The sequence below is a fragment of the Acomys russatus genome, chromosome 21 (assembly GCF_903995435.1).
Source record: "Acomys russatus chromosome 21, mAcoRus1.1, whole genome shotgun sequence".
Classification (NCBI taxonomy): Eukaryota; Metazoa; Chordata; class Mammalia; order Rodentia; family Muridae; genus Acomys; species Acomys russatus.
Window position 1 is genome coordinate 8,904,038 of NC_067157.1, and position 18,570 is coordinate 8,922,607.

Consider the following 18,570-nt stretch of genomic DNA (forward strand, 5'->3'; position numbering starts at 1 on the left):
AGTTTGCTCACCAGGACCCATGTCAGGTGACTCTCAAATGTCTGCCAATTCCAGCCTAAGGTGTCTGATAAACACCCCCTCCCCGCCTCCATAGGCACTACACACACACACACACACACACACACACATTCTCTCTCAAAAGTTCTGTATTCAAGAGTACGCCTGAGAAAATTCTGAGAGAAAGTAAGTAGACAGAACAGCCACCCTTAAACACATTACCCCCTTCTCTTCAAGGATCACAATCAAGAGAATTCGAGTGAGTGGATCCAAGCAAGCTATGTTCTTTCTGGTGGGGGAGGCTGTCCCAGGCACTGCAGGTTTAGTTGTGTCTCTGACATGTCAAGACTCCGTTTCTCAGCTGCAACAACCAAAAAATACATCCAGTGTTGAATGTCCTCACTGAGGGGAAAGGAGGTTAAAATAAATAAATATATATATATATATATATATATATATATATATATATATATATATATATATATATATATATATATATATAGGGATATATATATATCCCTAGTTGAACAACCGCTCTATAAGAACTACTCAACAGAGCAGCCATCATTTCCTCAAGACAGGGTCACGCTACATCCTCCTGGCAGGCCTGGCCTCTGGCTGTGTGTGCTGGGATTAAACGGGTACACCAGGCCTGGCTCCATTTTGAATTTGTTTTTAACATCTGATTTTTGTGTTTAGATATGAACTTGCCGTCAGAGGACAACACGGAGTGGTGGGCTTGCTCCTTCTACTATGTAGGTCCCAAGGACCAAACTTAGGACCTCAGGCTTGGCAGCAAGTGTCTTTACATGCCCTGCCATTTGGTATAGCCAAAACGGACAGCCTTGATGTTCTCTCTGGCTCACTAAAATCAACTCTGTATGTTATCTTTACATACACATCTGTGTGTGGTGTTCATATATGTGTTAGCATCTGTACGTGGGTGCACTGAACAGGTGTATATAAAATGTGGAGACCCAATGTCAGCTTTACTACTTTCCAACACACACACACACACACACACACACACACGATTTCACATTAACCCTAAACTTACTCCTAAGTGCTGGGTTTACACGCATCGACATGTCCACCTGGGTTTCACATGGGTTCACAGGATTTGAACTCTGGTCCTTATGCCTGGGTAACAAGCAAGCACTTTCCCCATTGAGCCATCCCCTACCGTTGTTTAAACCTTTTGTATCTTTTTAAAAGATAGTATGTTTTTATTTTAAATCACGTGTTTCTAAGAGTTTATGCTCTTTAGTGCAGCTGTCCTTAAATCCCCTTGGAGCTGGAGTTATGGGCAGCTGTGCATTGCCAGACATGTGTGCTGGGACCTGGACTAGGGTCTTCTGCAAGAGCAGATGTTCTTAACTACCGAGCCACCCATTCCCACAGCACACTTACCTGCTGAGCACTAACCCCAGGCTCCCTTTATCTACACCTCTCCCTTTCTGTTTTTCAACAGAAGTTTTGCTCTGCAGCACAGATTAACTCTGGAACTCACTGTAACCCTTTAGCCTCTGCCTCCTGAATGCTGGGATTACAGTTGTACACCGCCATGCCTGGCTGCTTTATGGCGCATCTTGCAGTGATTCAAATAACTGGCTTTATAAAACCGTGGCATACTGCTTTGAGCAACACAAGGCCTTTTACTGCAGCTGTGACTTCATTGCTTTTGCAATCTGTTGTGGATATCCTAAACTTGTTTCTTCTCAAATGCATCGCCTCAAGTGTGCTGGTACATGCCTGTGAGTCCAGCATTTGGGAGGCTGAGGCAGGAGGGGTCTGAGGTCAGTCTGGGCAACTCCCTTGTACCCAGAGAAAATGCTATGGAGCTGGCAGATGACACTCCACCTCCCAGACTTAATATTTAATCCTCTGGGGCCCCCAAAACCACTTGATGCACAGATCCAAACTAGAAACCTCTTATTCCAGTTAGTAAGTCTGGTTAAAACAAATTAGGCAGCAAGAGGTTGTGTATTTTCTTGTTTAAGTCAGGTTGCCAACACTGTGGTTTTCTCTCCTAAAAGGATGAAGTGTGCTACTAGTACAAGCCAAATTACAGAGACAACACACACCTGCCACATACCTTCACAAAGTACCAGCAAGTCATTCAGGCGCGATACTGACTTATCTTAAAGGGCTTTCCCAGAGAGGCTTGGGCGATAACGTGTTTCTCACACGCGGTCCTTCCCAACAAGCCTTTCCCAGTGCATCACTTTGCTGCTGTTTAAAGCAAATGCCCCATCCAAAAGGTGGTGGTATATTTGATATCACCGCCCTTTAAAGAGGAATGGAGTTCCGGGAATGAGAAGCATATAATTAGCACATAATCCTTTTCAGTAAGGGAGGTAAGTATAAAGCCACAGAAGAAAGGACAGGCTCTGGAGGCCATGTAATCAGTGCACACCAGAAATGCATTTCAACTTTTATTTGAAAACAACTTAAATTTTTAGACAAATGATCTTAGTATATAAATTTGATTTTGTTTTTATACAGAATATAAAGATTTCCCTCATTAATTTTCCATGTGAAGGGGATACAGGCCAGAAGGAAGACACGTTCTGCACACAAAGTTCACCTCGTATGTGTGGCACTGGAGACAGATGGTGTCGCGCTCCTGCACATAAATTAGGACAGAGTAGTGACATCACACATTTGGGGCGGGGGTAGTCCAATCAATCCGATTCAAGAAGCAAACATGACACAGAAACTGCAAATAAGACCAAATCTGCAACTTTAGTCAGGACACTGCAGGACCTACGGGGCTTGTGACGCTATAGTGTGCACATGGACACAACAGGGAAACGCTACTTAGAGGCTGGAGCGAGGGAGCTTTCACTAAAGCAAATTAACTTCTTGTCAACTGCCAAAACAAAACAAGATGTAAGGGAGCATTGAGTGTTAGTATACCCAGGCGTGTTATACCAGTGTCTGTGCAGCATGCTATGTTAGTTACAACTTCTTCATTGGTATGGATGAATCATTAATGGTCTTGGTTTTTGCCTCTTCTTGCCAAACTCAGGCATGTCTTATTTTAGATGGAGTATAGCTTTTATCTATTATTTCATCCTGTAAAAACATGTGAAGACAGCGTTCATTCTGGGCCAGAGGATGACCAGCCACCCTAGAAATGAAAAACAAAACAAATTTTTAGTCCATTGTTTATTAAAGATGGTGGTAAGCGGGGTCAAAACAAACACAATTTAAGGTTAGGAAATACATACGATTTATTAAATGCAAGCATTATTCTGAACTATCCATAAGCTATGCTATCAAATAACGGTCTATTCCTTTGGTTCATAAAAGTGATTTAAAAGACATTTTAGGGATGGCTAGATGGCTCGGCAGGTAAGGCTGCTTTCGGCAAAGTCTGATGTCCTGAGCTTGATCCCCAGAACCTCACAAGATAGAAGGAAAAGAAATGACTCTACAAACTGTCTTCTAAGCTTTACATATGCACTGGATTGGGAGCGAACACACACGCGCGCACACACGCACGCGCACACATGTAAATGTCATAATAAAAAAATTAAAATGACTTTAAATTTTTGTAATCTGCTAGGCATGGTGATGCACGCCTTTAATCCCAGTACTCAGGAGGCAGAGGCAGGCGGATCTCTCTGAGTTCAAGCCAGCCTGGTCTACAGAGCAAGTTCAGGACAGCCAAGGCTACACAGAGAAACCCTGTATCAAAAAAAATTTTTTTAAATAATGTTTCTGCAATGTGTACCCAATTAGCTTAATTAGTTGGTACATGCCTAAGAAACTTACATTTTATCATTCCATGTGAAATAGTTCACTGGATTTTAATAATCTATTTTAAACATACAGGATCCAAACCAGGAATACAGGCCCATGCCTATAATCCCAGAACAGGGGAGGCTGAGCAGGGAGGCTCTGTTTTTGAGGCCAGCTTGGGCAAATATAAAGAGATAGAACAAAATATAATAGGGTATAGGTTTTAAATTAGAAATACAGGCCACACACACATTTAAGTGTTCTGCTTTTCTCTCTGTCTTCCCCTTCCCCACCTAGTCTTCCTCTGTAGCTGGCAATCAGACTTGTGTTTCAGACCAAGTTTGGCTTTTCTTTCCCCAGAAGTATGTTCACAGAAAGGCAGCTGTGGGGGCATGGGGGTGAACACCCATCGCCTCAAGACCTTGTGCAGAGCTCAAGGCCAGCCTGAGCTACACAGTGACATCTTGGGTACCACCCTCTGCCAGAAAGACATCAAAACCACACACGGATGCTATGTGCTACAGTAGATACCCAAGTTAGAGGCTTTGTTTACCTCTCACAGACACCAGATTATTAATTAAAAAGTAATGTATCCTCTGAGATCTGGCTTCTGTGGTAGGGCCTAAGACTGATACATAATTACGGTGGGTACAGTGGCATGCCTGCCACCTCAGCGACTCAAAAGCTAAGCCCAGATCAGGAACAATAATGAGCAGTGTCTGAGCGTCTGTCTGTTTGAGCGTCTGTCTGTCTCTTCCCTCCTCCATCCTGCTCCCTGCAGCCCCAGCTGAACATGACACGACAGCACTTCCAGTCAGCTTCCCCAGGAGGAAAGAGAGGACAAGACAAGAGAGAGATGGAAAGAAATTTTGCTGCTTTAAGCTTATCAACCAACAGTTACTAAATGACAGGCAATCCTAAATTTTCTAACATTTTTTTCAAAAGAAAACATTTTGCCATGAAAAAAACTTTATGTACACCTTTACATAAAACACGCTGATAATATCGCTACCTGCAATCAGACAAAGTGATTGCAGATGCATTGTACATTTTATTATTCACATGAGAACATACCTTAAATCAGAATCATGAGTAAAACTATTTTCTGAATGATGCAATTTTAAAAGCAATTTGCATAAATTATCCAAGAACAACAAATATAAAACTTAGGTCAAAGGGGCTGGAGAGATGGCTCAGTGGTTAAGAGCACTGACTGCTCTTCCAGAAGGCCCGGGTTCAATTCCCAGCACCCACATGGCAGCTCATAGCTATCTCTAACTCCAAGATATGACACCTTTCCACAGACATATATGCAGGCAAAACACCAATGCACTAATAATAAAGAAACCATTTTTAAAAAACCAAACAAAAAAAACTTAGTTCAACCCAAAATCCCTCACTTCAACCACTCAAGAGTGTCAGGATACTTTCACTTCATTTAAATAGTACAAAAAGTCAGGAAATGGCCAAAGGAAGACAGTATGGACTTAGCTTAACATTTAAATGACGAGCCATCAGGGCTGGAGATGGCTCAGCAGTTAGGGGCACTGGCTGCTCTAGTCGGACCTAGGTTCGATTCTCAGCATTCATAGGGCACAGACACACATGCAGGCAAAGCATCCAAACACAAAATAAGAGAGTAAATAAATAAAAACTGTCTAGCAGTCATCTGATGTCTCACATTCTTGAGGAACAGAGTACTTACTTGTTTATGAACTGCTCCAGCCCTTGTTTCCTTTCCTCGATGAAATTGTCATCAAATATCCCATCGTCTCCTCTAAAAGGAAGCTGCCGCAAAAATGCTTTCCCGGGGAGTGGGGGAACCACCACCTAAAGCAACACAACACAGTGAGTTCCTGGTGCTGCCACCCCAGGAGGCGCTCTGTGTGTGGGGGTGTGGGGTGGGGTGGGGGAAGGTGTGCCAGCCCACCTCCCAAGCACAGCTGCCCCTGGACCCACGTGGTGGAAAGATCCACGGGTTCTAAAGCCAAGAGGCTCAATAACCTACAAAAGCACAAATGGCTTATCTAGCAAAGACGCTCCACAAAGTGAGTCCAGGACAGCCAGGGCTACACAGTGAAACCCTGTCTCAAAAAACCAAAAAGAAAAAGAAAATTAAGAGTTACACAAAACAAAAGCTACCCCCACTACCCCCAACATTGCTTTATAGACCAAGCTGGCCTTGAACTCACAGCAATCCACCTGCTTCTGCCTCCCGAGTGCTGGGATTAAAAGCATGCACCACCACGCCTGGCTAAAAATGGTATTTCTATACAATAGGCTATTATTTTGCAATAAAAATAAATCAAGGGAGCCAGGCCTGTAATTCCAGCATTCGGGAGGCAGAGGCAGGCCGATCTTTGTGAGTTTAAGGCCAGCCTGGCCCACAAAGTGAGTCCAGTACAGCCAAGGCTACACAGAAAAACGCTATCTTGAAGAACCCCAAAACATAAATAAATGGATGGATGGATGGGCTGGAGAGATGGCTTAGCACTGCAAAGCAGCTCTTGCAGAGAGCCCAGCTTCTGTCCTACCACCTACACAGCTGCTCACAGCCATCTGCAACTCCTGCTCAGCAGACCTGATGCCCTACTCTGGCCTCAAGTGCCAGACATGTGTGTACATGCAGGCAAAATAAAAACAGCTAAGATCCTTTTTACAAGTATGATATGTGTTAGGATAAAACCTTGAAAATATACGAAGTGAGAGGAGCTATGTACAAAAACATTACGCTTTCCTTGCTTCTGTTTATACAGGCCAGGCCATGAAGCACATGAATAACTGTTCAGAGAAACCAAGGAGGGCTCAGGAAGAAACGGTCATTACGAGCATAGACACAGGCTTTCTTTTTACTCTTTCTTGCTTGCTTTCTTCTGCAGATGTCTTGCTGTGTTGCTCCGGCTGGTCTGGACTATAATCTAACAGGCTATCCACTTCAGCCATCCTGCCTCTGCCAGCTGAGTGCTGGGATTAGTTGCAGGTATGTCCTGCCACACCAAGCAGGGTTCTTTGAAAAGGGTGATTGACGATAACCACTGACTGTGTTGTGGCTGGGTAATTCTAAACATTTTAGTAGGAGAATTATATCAGCTCAGTTGTATAGTATGCAAATCATCTCTTGCTAAGGCACCTGCTGGGGGAGAAGGGTCGATAGACACAGGTTTTTGAGATAGGGTTTGTCTCTGTACACATTGGCTGTCCCAGAACTGGCTACCTCTGCCTCCTGGGACTAACTAACCTTGCTTGGGTTAATGATTTCTTTTGCAACTTGTTTTATACAGTTAGATATTCTTTCTGCAATTAACAGCAGATATATTGTATTCCTCAACACTTATCCCGATTTTTCAGTCTTTCACTAAGTTCACTTACCCGCTGGTGGATATTATTATGTGTTTTTTTGGTAAAAAGTACATTGGTTTGGCACATGCTAAATATGTACTCTGCCACTGAGTTACACCCCTGTTGTGCAATTATGTTATCTGTGTTATAAACTAATCTCCTATAAAAACATGGGTAAGCTTGTAAACTCATCAAATTCTGCTTATACACAGCCCTAAAGCAGAGCGAGACGACAGGTTTCTCAGGTGGGAGATCAACCTTAATGCCTTGTGAACAAGTGTGTGTCACTGGACTGCATACCCCACCCCCATGCTCCTGGTATCCAGGAGAACAAATGTGTGCTCAACATACGAGGGACCAGTTCTGACTCTAAAGTTCAGGTGTCGATCTGCTTAGTGTGTAGACACCTCATGCTGAGGTTCCTGTCACAAGTCTACGGATTTATAACTGAGGAGATAACGTGCTGCGTGTTAAGGCAAAGTCTTTACTTTCTCTTCATCACTGCATCTTATCTAACAGAATGTGAGCGCCTTAACAGGATCTTCATTCATTCACCTGCCACTCCTAGAACAACAGGGGACCCCAAATGTTCAGAGACTGCTCCATTGGCAGACGTCACCACTCACGGCAGACACACCCGCCCGCTCTGCTCCCTCCCTCCCACTCCCACTCCCAGGGTTTTTCCTTACATGGGCTTAGTAAGTCTAGCTTTATTCTTGAGTATTGTGTATTTTGATATTCTCTGGGGTATGGATATTTGAACTACAGTTTTAAAGGATGTTATGGCTTTTGTACAATGATGGTCTCAGATCTGGCCATTTTTACCTGGCTAAAGTTGTTTTCCTTCCATTTCTAGTATTTTACTGAGCTTCAGAAAACAAGCAATCTATTTTGGCCAACTTCTTTCCAGTACATTCTAGTTAAAAAGTAACCTCAAATTTTTCTTCTAACAGAGGACAATTCTTAAGCAAGGTATACAACATTGTCTTTCAAAGTACAGCCAGTAATGAATCCATTAGTGGATCATGGTCACCACTGAAAATCTAGGCTGAGGTGTAGCTCAGTTTGTAGAGTGCTTCCCTAACACACACAATGCCCTGGGCCTGATCCCAACACCACACATAACCCTGTGCAATGACATATGGCTGAACTCCAGTACTCAAGAGGTAGAGAGGTCAAGAGGTCAGTGTCATCCTCAGCTCCACAGAGGCCATTCTGGGTTACATAAGACTCTGTCTCAAAAAAACAACTTGGAGTTGGACGAAAACGATCTAGGGGGATTGCTGGCCAGCCGGCCTAGCCAAAACAGCAAACTTCAGGTTCAGTCAGAGACTTGTCTCCAAAGTCAGGTGGAAGGGGACAGAGGAAGCCATTTAAAGTGGACCTCTGGCCTTCATATGAGCACACACACGCACATCAGTCTCCTACACCCACCCACAAGCTTATCTGAAAAGCATCGATCAAACAATAAGGTCATCATTTTATGAAACTTCTATATACATGTGGGACAATAAAAAATGCTGACTATGAATCAGATAAAATTGGAACTGTACTGACAACGAGGATGAGGAAGGAAGAACACAAAAGACTGAGAGGTGTTGTCGCAATGTCGCCCAGCAAAGGCTGCACTGCACAACTGAGCAGAAACAATGAGGTCGACTATTCCTCTACTCTCAGGGCACAACGTGAAACAGACGTTTGCAGTAAGCCCGACATTGGCTTTTGCCCATTTTAAGATATACTCTGGACATCATCCGTGAGAACTGGCATATTTTGCTTTAAAGTTACATTGTAAGTGAAAATAGTCCCAGTATAAGTAATTCTTACCTTGCTCTCTCTCTCTAGCTCACTTCGAAGCCACTCAAAGTCACTGTATCTTCTTCTAACAGTAGACTCCTTCAGCTTGAAGATAGGAAGATTTGTCTGAAACCAAAACAGTCATTTTTAAGTTGAAATAAAATTAAGGCATTTAGAAAGGACAATGTCTGCCTAACTGATAACACAACCACCATGGTTACCTTGCAGACACATTACCACTGAGTTCTGTCTCCAGTCCTCTTTTCACGGTTAATTTTGAGACAGGACTCACTAAGTTACCCAGGCTAACCCTTGACTACCATGAATTGTGTATAGTTCAGGTAGGCCTTGGGGGGGGGCGGGGCGCGAGGGAGGGAGAACAAGCACATGGACGTCTGGGCACAACATTTTGAGTCAGTTCTTTCCTTCTACCTTGTTTTGAAGTAGGGTCTCTTGTTTTAGCTACTAAGGTATGTGCTCCTGGCTGTCTGGTCTGCAAGTTCTGAGAGATTCTTCTGGCTCCACCTTTCTCTCATCTTGCTGTAGAAATAACGGGATTATAGAAGCCTGCCCCCATGTCATCCAGTTTTTTAGAATGAGTTCTAGGAGACTCAATTCGTATCATCAGGCTTTCACGACAAGCACTTTTATTTGTTGAGGTTTCTCTCTACCTTAAATATTATCTTTAATTGGTTTCTTTTAAAAAATGCCAAAAAGAACTGGGTGTGGTGGCACAAGCCTTTAATCCCAGCACTGGAAGGCAGGGGCAGGTGGATCTCTAGGAGTTCGACGCCAGCCTGGTCCACAAAGTGAGTTCCAGGACAGGCAGGGTTACACAGTGAAACCCTGTCTCAAAAAACCAAAAAGAAAAGGAAAATTAAACAAAACAAAAGCTACCCCCACTACCCCCAACATAAAAAAGGCAATTAAGGGGGCCAGAGATGGCTCATGAGCTTAGAGCAAACATTCCTCTCAAAGGATGCAAGCTCAGTTCTCAGCTCACAACCACCTGTACCAAGGCTGCAGGATATCCAGTGCCTTCCTCTGCTCTCCGTGGGCACTGCACTCATGGGCACATACTCAGACTCACACACATGTTAAAGAAACATGCTCTTCGCCTATGTGAGGTTACACTCAAGTGTCAGTTAGTACACTAGGCAAATGGAGCCAGGTCTTTAAGAACTGAGAACATGGAGTTATACACTGTGCTTAGTCATAATGCAATACAGTTTTTGGACTGCAAAGGCTACTTGTTGCTATTTCTGCCAACTGTTTTGGGGATGAGTGGGCATGTGGTTGGGAGGCTGACAAGGCTTCTCTAGGTAGCCCTAGCTATCATGGAACTCACTATATAGACCAGGTTGTCCTTGAACTCACAGACATCTGCCTGTCTCTGTCTCCTAAGAGCATTGCGATTAAAGGCGCGTGCCACTAATCCTGATCCAGTAACAAGAGGGTCACAATGGCCAAGGCTACATAGAGGCCACTAAATCCATTAGCCATGTTTTATGCGCTGGGTGTGGTAGCGCACACCTTTAATCCCAGCACTCTGGAGGCAGAGGCAGGCAGATTGATGTGAGTTCGAGGCTAACCTGGTCTACAAAATGAGTCCAGGAGAGTCAAGGCAACACAGAGAAACCCTGTCTGGAAAAACCGAAGGGGTGGGGGTGGAGAGAGGTGTTTTATGATTAAAAACATTAGCACAAAAATATATGAATGTGCATGGAAGAACTGTAATCCTTGTGCTCCGGAGATGAAGTAGGCTGCCAAGCACAAGGCCAGCCTGGGCCCCAGAGACACCCTGTCACAAAGGCCGCAGGGTTCAGAAATGATTTCAGGCAGCAAATGCCAAGCTCGACCAAAAGTCCACTTAACACTGCCTACTCTGAGTGACTTTTGTTCCTAATTTGATATCTGCACTTGAGGAACTGTAAACTGTTTTATACCTGAGAAGAAAAAAAAGTTAAAACTCCTGCAGAACTACCTGGAGGAGAGACTAAGACACCACGCTGCGGCACCACTGCTGAGAAACCCTCCTCAGTTGCTAGCTAAGCTACCAGTAACCGGCTGTGCTTCAGCACAAGAAAGGCGTGCTATTCAGAACCTTACGTTCATTTTGTAGTGGTGTCAGTTTTTCCCAAAGTGTATTAACTTCTATGTTGTACAGCTTAGAGCTTGGAACCCACTACAGATGCCAGCGGGCTTAACAGTGTATAGGTTTCAAGTGTGAAACCAAATCTCACGGAGAGGTTTAAAAGCACTTGAGTTTTCTTTCCCAGGTAACCACAACATTTGTTCATTGTATTAATGACTAGGAGCAAAATTGCACCTAACAAGACTCTTATTATACTAAAAGTCAAACTTGTGTTTAGGAGACGCTGGCTTGCTGTGCAGAGCAGCATTCTCATTCCTGAGGGAATCAGTCCCCTGGAGAGCGATAATTCCCAGAGAGAAAGCACTGGATTATCTCTCTCTAATTTCACCCATTGGCTTTTTAGCCAGGTTCACCCTTCCGCATTACAATATTAAGTCTTTGTAAGTGTCTAAAGATAGAAAGGTCTTTACAGAGCTGAGTATTTTCTGCAGGTGAGATTTTACATTCTGAATTCCCTCCTCTCAAATTACTTTACAAAAGGGATTAACTGCTCTCTTTATTCAGTTTGTTAAGATCAAGCCTGTGAAAAGAGGTCCCCAAGAATTTTCATACTTCTGGGTACGGAAGTCTGTAAAGTTAATCTCTGAAACAACATATCAAGCTTACAGGTACAATGTTGAGGGAAGAGAGCCAGCTCAGCTCGGTTTACCTTCCATTTTCCCTTTTGAACTTTTGACACAATCATGATTACATCTGATCCTCTCTAATTGAGTGAGGATCGAGGGGAAAGGCTCTTCCCTTCTACTTTAGCTAGTAGTTTATATATTTGCAAAAGGATCCTTTAGGTTTACTCAGCTGGCTATAATTTCTCCTCTCGTCCAAGTGCTACTCTGGAGTTCTGACGGGGTCTAGCAGGAAACTCTGGCTAGGGTGTGGCCAGTGGTGGGAGCACTCGCTTGCCCAGCGTGCACAAGACCCTCCCCTCTAGCTCTGTAAGAAAAGGCAAACAACTGGGTATTATTTTCCTGCTACCTTTAGGATACTGAGCTTGAGTGAGGGTGCCTGACTTGTCCTGGCTGGGTGTGGAGGGCAATCTAGCAATCCTAGCGTTAGAGAAGCAGAGACAGGAGGACCAGAAAATCATCCTCAGCTACATAGAAAGTGAGCCCAGCCTGTGCTACATGCCTCAAAAAACAAAGTTTTCCAGGGGCTAGAGAGACGGTGCTGCCTTTGGGAACACTAGCTGCTCTACCAGAGGATCCAGACATGGTCCCCAACACATACATGGTGGCTCACAGCAGTCTCTAACTCCAGTTGCAGGGGACCCAAAGTCTCTTCTAATCTCTGTGGACAATAGCCCGTACACGGTGTACGTACGTGTACACACACACACGCTCACACGCAAAACAAGCAAACATGTAAAATAAATCTTAAAAAGTTGTCTTGATCATTATAAGATGACTTTAACTTACCTGATCAAAAGAAGAAAAAAAATTAACTGCCCTGTTTTTGTTTGAACCACTGAGCTATCACTATTTGATTGCAAACTCTTGTTTGGCCATTTTCAGCTTATCCGATGCTTGTAAATGGCCTGAGACTGGATACCGCCCTGTGCCGCCCCCCCCCCCCCACCCCCCAGCTTTGGAAGACTCAGCTCTTGCTTACCAAGCATCAATAAGACAACAGTGCTAAGTATGAAATCATTAACAACGATGAAAAAGAAAATGCAGTCCTATCCTTTGTGAAGCTTATGAAGCACCAAGGAGCATCTTAGAAATAATATAAGAATCTGAATTTGTATGGTTAAAACACCACAAATAGGGCTTGTCGGTTCATTAATGGAGCCCTGGGATTGATTCCTGTACCCACCCACCCCCTACATCCTTCCCTGCATACACTAACCCACCCGCACAAAAACAAGAGGAGGGGGGACAAATAAACAACAAAAACAGAAAACTGAGCAATATGGCCAGGATGGCAACGGTGACAGGGACTCACTGCACATGGCCCGCGCTGGCCTGGAGTTCTCCCTCTCAGAGCTCTCTCATCCTCCGCTCCCTAGTGCTGGAATTGGTGGGATTTTATTTTGAGGATTTTCTTTTTCAGTATGTGTATGTATATGTACGTGCCCAGAGGCCAGAGGCATTGGATTCCCTGGCATTGGCATCACAGGCAGTTACTTGTGAGCTGCCCAATCAGTCTTCTGAGAAAGCACATGTGCTGCTAATTACAGGGTGCCTGTTAATGACTGCAATTCTCTAGGGTGAGATTAAACGTGTCTATGGGGAAGCTGGAAGACCTGGTGTGGTGGTGATTTGCAACAGTCCCACTGTTTGGTGAAGACAGTGTTGAGAAGTAAGCTGAAGATACCCCATCAAGAACAAGGGTGGGCAGGCTGCTCAGTGCATGCTGGCACAGCAGGGAAGGAGCAGGAAGGTCTGCCGTGCTGTTCCCCAGGGGACTAACAAAATCTAACAAGTCAAAGAGCCACACAGAATGACTCAGAATGTTTTCACCAGGAAAAAAAAAAAAAAAAAAAAAACGGATCTATGTAAACTAATGTAGGACTTTATACTGACATGTATCCAAACAACATATTCAGCTAGTGATATTTCCTTATGTAAGAATTGCCGTTGTTCTGAGACAGATGTTTCTTACAGAGCCCAGGCTAGCCTCAAACCACTCCGCAGCCCTGAATTCTGATATTCCTGCAGCAGACTCCTGAGAGCTGAGACTACAGGTGCACACCACACACATGACCTTAATAAACATCAACAAAAAGGTGGATTGACCAGATGACACAGCAGGCAGGGCACCTGCTGCCTGCAGCCAGGCCTGATGACCTGACGATGATGGACAAAGAGAGAACCGATTCCACAGGCTGTCATCTCATCTCCACATTTGTGTCATGTCACGTATGGTGTGAGCACATGTATGCAGAGTAAATAAAAGTGTAGTTAAAATTTACTGATCAGTGATTTCCAGAGTCGTGAGTTTTGCCATTTGGTAACATTCCAAATGCAGATTTGAAAGTCTGTTAAAGTTGTCAATTTTATGTGAGAAATAACAAAAACAAACAGTACCATGTTTTTCTGGTGTGTTTTGCATATGTAACATTTTTTTACTCAAAGAAACAGGAAGCACAGATTCTGATGACTAAACAGTATAGAGAAAATGTCTCTATAGAGTGGGTTTATCACTGTACAACTTCTCCAAGGCTTGACATAAAGACAGCAATGCTTATAGAAAAAATATTTTTTAAAAAAAGATGAAGACAAAATGGGTTATATCTGCATAAAAATGTACACACCAACACAATGATTTAGAAAAAAATCTGTCCACTTTATATAGTACCTATCTTCAGTGAGACTAGCTATCTTTTTTTAAAGTTTTTTTTTTTTTAACAGATCTGTCTTGCTTTATTTTTTAAATATATTTTTCTATTACCTAAAGAACCTCTTAGAGTTTCTACGTGCTCTCATTTCTTTTCCTGTGAAGATCAGTGGTGGAGACAAGCAATGTGCTTTTGTTTGTGAGTGTGTGCATGTGTGGTCACTCCCTTGCAAGTGGAGACAAGAAGGCAACTTCAGTTACCGGCCTCCATACATTCCCATGCTATTTATTGAGACAGGTTCTTTCACTGAGGCCTAGAGATTACTGAGTGATTAGACTGGAGCAGAAACCCTCCGACAAGATCTGCCTGTTTCCACTCAGGCAGTGCTGGGTTACAGGGCTGTGCTCAGCTCTCGTGTGGGTGCCGGGACCGGACCGCAGGTTCTCAGCGCCATAAAAGGCACTTCATCCCGAGCCGTCTCCTCAGCCTCCATGTATCTTTGAATAGAAGAAGACTTCAGGGAAGGGATGATGTAGCTCAGTGGCTGGGAGAAGGGTCGCCTGGGAACCCCTGTTTCACTTGCTTACTTGTGCACATAAGGACTGAAATGGGAACAGTCAACAAAATGAGACGAACTTACAGCATAGCTCAGCGTCCTGGGTTTTCTATTTCCTTCTATTCTCTCCAGTTAGCAACATAGTCCATACACCTTTTGCAATAGCCTAAAGGCAGTAATGCCTGTGTTGTAAGAGTCTCTGTGTAAGATACGAGGAAAAAGACCACTGGAGTTCATGTTGATGGCGTCTTATTAAACAAGCAAGCCAGTAACAAAGCTGGGAATATACTGTGTATTCAATCATTCTGACCTTAAGCTCCCAAAAGTTCAGTTTATCACAGTAGGGTACTGGCTTATGATTATTAAAAATTTTTAAAAATCAAACATGTTTGCTTCTTTGCTAATATATATTATTAAGATATAAATTAGAAGATTTAATAATCTGGAGATCAGGTAACAGCTTGGTGGTTAAGAGCACAAGCTTCTCTTCCAGAGGACCCATGTTCAGAGTCCCAGCAGCACACAGAGGCCACAGCACCTGCAACTTCAGTCCCAGGAGACCCAGCACTGCCTTCTGGCCTCCGCAGGTACTATATGCAGAGTCACACATGGAAGCTAAACACTCATAAACATAAAATAATGATTCAGAAAATTAAGTATGGGATGTGGTCACTTATGCCTGTAGCCCCAGCACTCAGGAGGCTGAGAGAATGGGTTTTAGACAAACCTGACCTACAAAATGGGTTTGAACTATACTTTCCGTCCTTTACAGTATTTTTTAAGATTAAAAAACTTTTAATTTAACTGGTTCTGGTAGTGCACACCTTTAATCTCAGCACTCAGGAGGTAGAGGCAGGCAAGTATCTATGAGTTCAAGGCCAGCCTGGTCTGCACAGAGAACACCTCGACCCCCCGCCAAAACAAAAACAAAACAACCAACCAAAAACAACAAATAAAAACTCACTTTTGGGGCTGGAGAGATAGCTCAGAGGTTAGGGACACTATCTGTTCTTCCAGAAGTCCTGAGTTCAATTCCCAGCAACCACATGGTGGCTCACAACCACTGTAATGAGATCTGAAGCCCTCTTCTGGCCTGCAGGCACACATGGGGGCAGAGTACTGTATAAATAATGAAAAAAATTTTTTTTAATTTAATGTGTATGTATTTGTGTCTGTGTGTGTGTGCAGGTGTGCATGTGTGCGGGTGCCTGCAGAGGTCAGGTGGAGGTGACAGGTTCCCTAGATCTTGAATTACAGATGGTTCTACGCTGCCCTGAGACATGAGTTCTGGGATCCAAATCCAGGTCCTCTACTCTTGGCTGCTGCGCTATCTCTTCAGGCCTCCTTACTATTAAAAAACCAGGAAGTCCAGGGCAGCCGTTTGAGCTGTAACCTACATTTGGCTTTCTTCCATCATGACTAGTTCCACATCATGCATATGGGTAGGGATGCTAAGGCTTTCTGAGGACTCCACTTGCCACGTGCTCAGAAGGGCACTTGGTTCACTTTGTTCAGTAACAGGGCCTGCCTAGACAGCTTTCTCCAGTGTAGTTAACTCTCAGTGTTCTTCCCCGTCCCCTCTCCATTCCCCCAACCTTCACCTTTATTATTGTTTCCAGAGCTGGGCTTGAGCTCAGGGCTACGAAAGCACTAAAGCATGCGGCTCATCGCCCAGTCCTGACTTTTCCCCTTGAAGTATCTTTCCCCTCCTCTAAAGCTGTCCTTTATATAGCTCAAGACTTAGGAAACTACAGAGGGCTAAATGAATTTTGCTTCTTGGGAATCCACAGATTTGGGTGAAGTTGCCTGAGTTTTATTTTTATAAGTACTTTATAAGACTGAACGCCGGGTGTGGTGATGCACACCTTTAATCCCAGCACTTAGGAGGCAGAGGTAGGCGGACCGCTGTGAGTTCAAGGCCAGCTTGGTCTACAAAACAAGCCCAAGACAGCCAAGGCTAGACAGAGAAACCCTGTCTTGAAAAACCAAAACAAACAAAAAAACACTGAACACAAGCCCCTGCGTGCTTAGTGTGCATTACACTAGTTAGTTACACCACCAAATCCATGTGACTGATTTAACCACTGAGACAGAGTAGTTTTTACTGAAGAAAGGGGCAATCCTTGCCAAACACTACATGCATGACCAGACCGCGCTCTATGCTCACAGTCTGCTGACTCTGCACACAGAACATGAAGCGGTCTTAAGTCAGGACAGCAGAAAGAAGGAACGCGTGTCTGCCTCTGTCCTGGAAGAAATCCAGGGTCATGGATACGCTTCTGTGAATCATTCTTGCCTTTTCATCTGCGACTGATAATTAAATTCTTCCTAGCTCATGAGAAAGATGGGCTAGATTACAAAGTCATAGAATACAGAGAAACCCAGAAAAGAGCACCGGGCGGGCTGGCGCATGCCTCTGCCGAGGAAGCAGAAGCCAGAGGACGAAGAGCTCGAGGTGATCCTTGGCTATGAAGCAAGCTTGAGATCAGTACGTGTTACTTATGACCTGTCTCGAGACTGAACAGAGAACTAGAAAAGAGCACGCCCAAACCCAGAAGTGAGCTGTGCAGCACTGCCTTACCGAGGCCACTGTCCTGTAAACACAGCAGAAACACGATGGCAACAAAGTTAGCAAAGACCTGTGTGCCCTGCCCAGCTCTTAATGTGCTACGTAGAAAAAGAGAGCAGCCACTTTTCCCTCTAAAACTGTATGATCAATCACATGGTAAGACCATCAGGACTCCAAATGGACAGTGAGAGGACACACTTTAGCCATGGCATAGAGATTTTAAACAAGCACCCGCTTCAAGCCTCGGGGCAGTCAGCTGCCCCATTAGCAGTCTTATAGACTTACACAGCTGGCCTATGAGAGTCAGCAGCTCACATACACCCTATATGTAACCTGATTATTACTGATACCAAGCAGAAAACCAAGCTTGAAAATGCAATCAACTGAATATAGCTTAACAACAGATAGGAGAAAAATGTTTACCAGGTGTTTCTAGTATTTCTTCAGATAGTGTCACGTGTACATTTGAAAAAGACTGGCAACAACATCAAAAGTACACTCAACAGACCACACTCTGTTCAGCCAGTCCTGAGAGGCGTAAGTGGATGCCCACGCCAGGCTCCCACTCAGCAGTTGCGTTTCTTCAAACATCTGCGTCTAGAGATAATGGACAAGCTGAGGCCCTGAGCTGCCGCCCCGCCCTCCAGCACTTTTGATGCTTGTTTCACCCAATCCGGAGCAGCACGGATAACCAGAGATATGGTTTATAACCTAGATGAACTCCCAAATATGGCCGCAGAAGTCACTTAAGTGAAGAATAAGCTTTTAGTCTGAAGAACCTTTGAAATGGAGATTGCCATGGAATAAGCCAGCGTATTCAGTTTCTTTCTTCTTTGTAAAAACTAAGGGCATGGCCTTCCAATGATACAATTCCTCAGTACTTAAGGAAGTATCCTTTATAGCATAATTTCCAAAAAGGACAACAAAGTTATTTGAGCAAAGAGTATAAGCAGTGTGTATAATGTATAAGTAATCCCATGTACTCTTTCCACTTGGTTCATACTCTTCATTTGTAAACTGCCAAGAACATTCACTTGTGAGAACACAGGTTTTCGATGAATAACTTTAACAGAAACAATAATTTCACTGTAAAAGAAAATCATGTGCAGGTTTACAAACCATCACAAGTCTACAGA

At 43.9% G+C, this 18,570-nt stretch overlaps 1 protein-coding gene across 1 annotated transcript in view; it reads right to left on the reverse strand.

The window, feature by feature from the left end:
• Nucleotides 1–2,419: 2,419 nt before the first annotated feature.
• Snx3 (sorting nexin 3) overlaps nt 2,420–18,570 on the reverse strand; it is a 35,625-nt gene continuing 19,474 nt past the window's right edge. The window contains exons 2-4 of the mRNA XM_051164148.1: nt 8,911–9,006; nt 5,450–5,574; nt 2,420–3,130 (exon numbers count right to left, since the gene is read on the reverse strand). Coding sequence (XP_051020105.1) covers nt 3,025–3,130; nt 5,450–5,574; nt 8,911–9,006 — 327 coding nt within the window. The 3' untranslated portion in view covers nt 2,420–3,024. The remainder of the gene's footprint in view (nt 3,131–5,449; nt 5,575–8,910; nt 9,007–18,570) is intronic.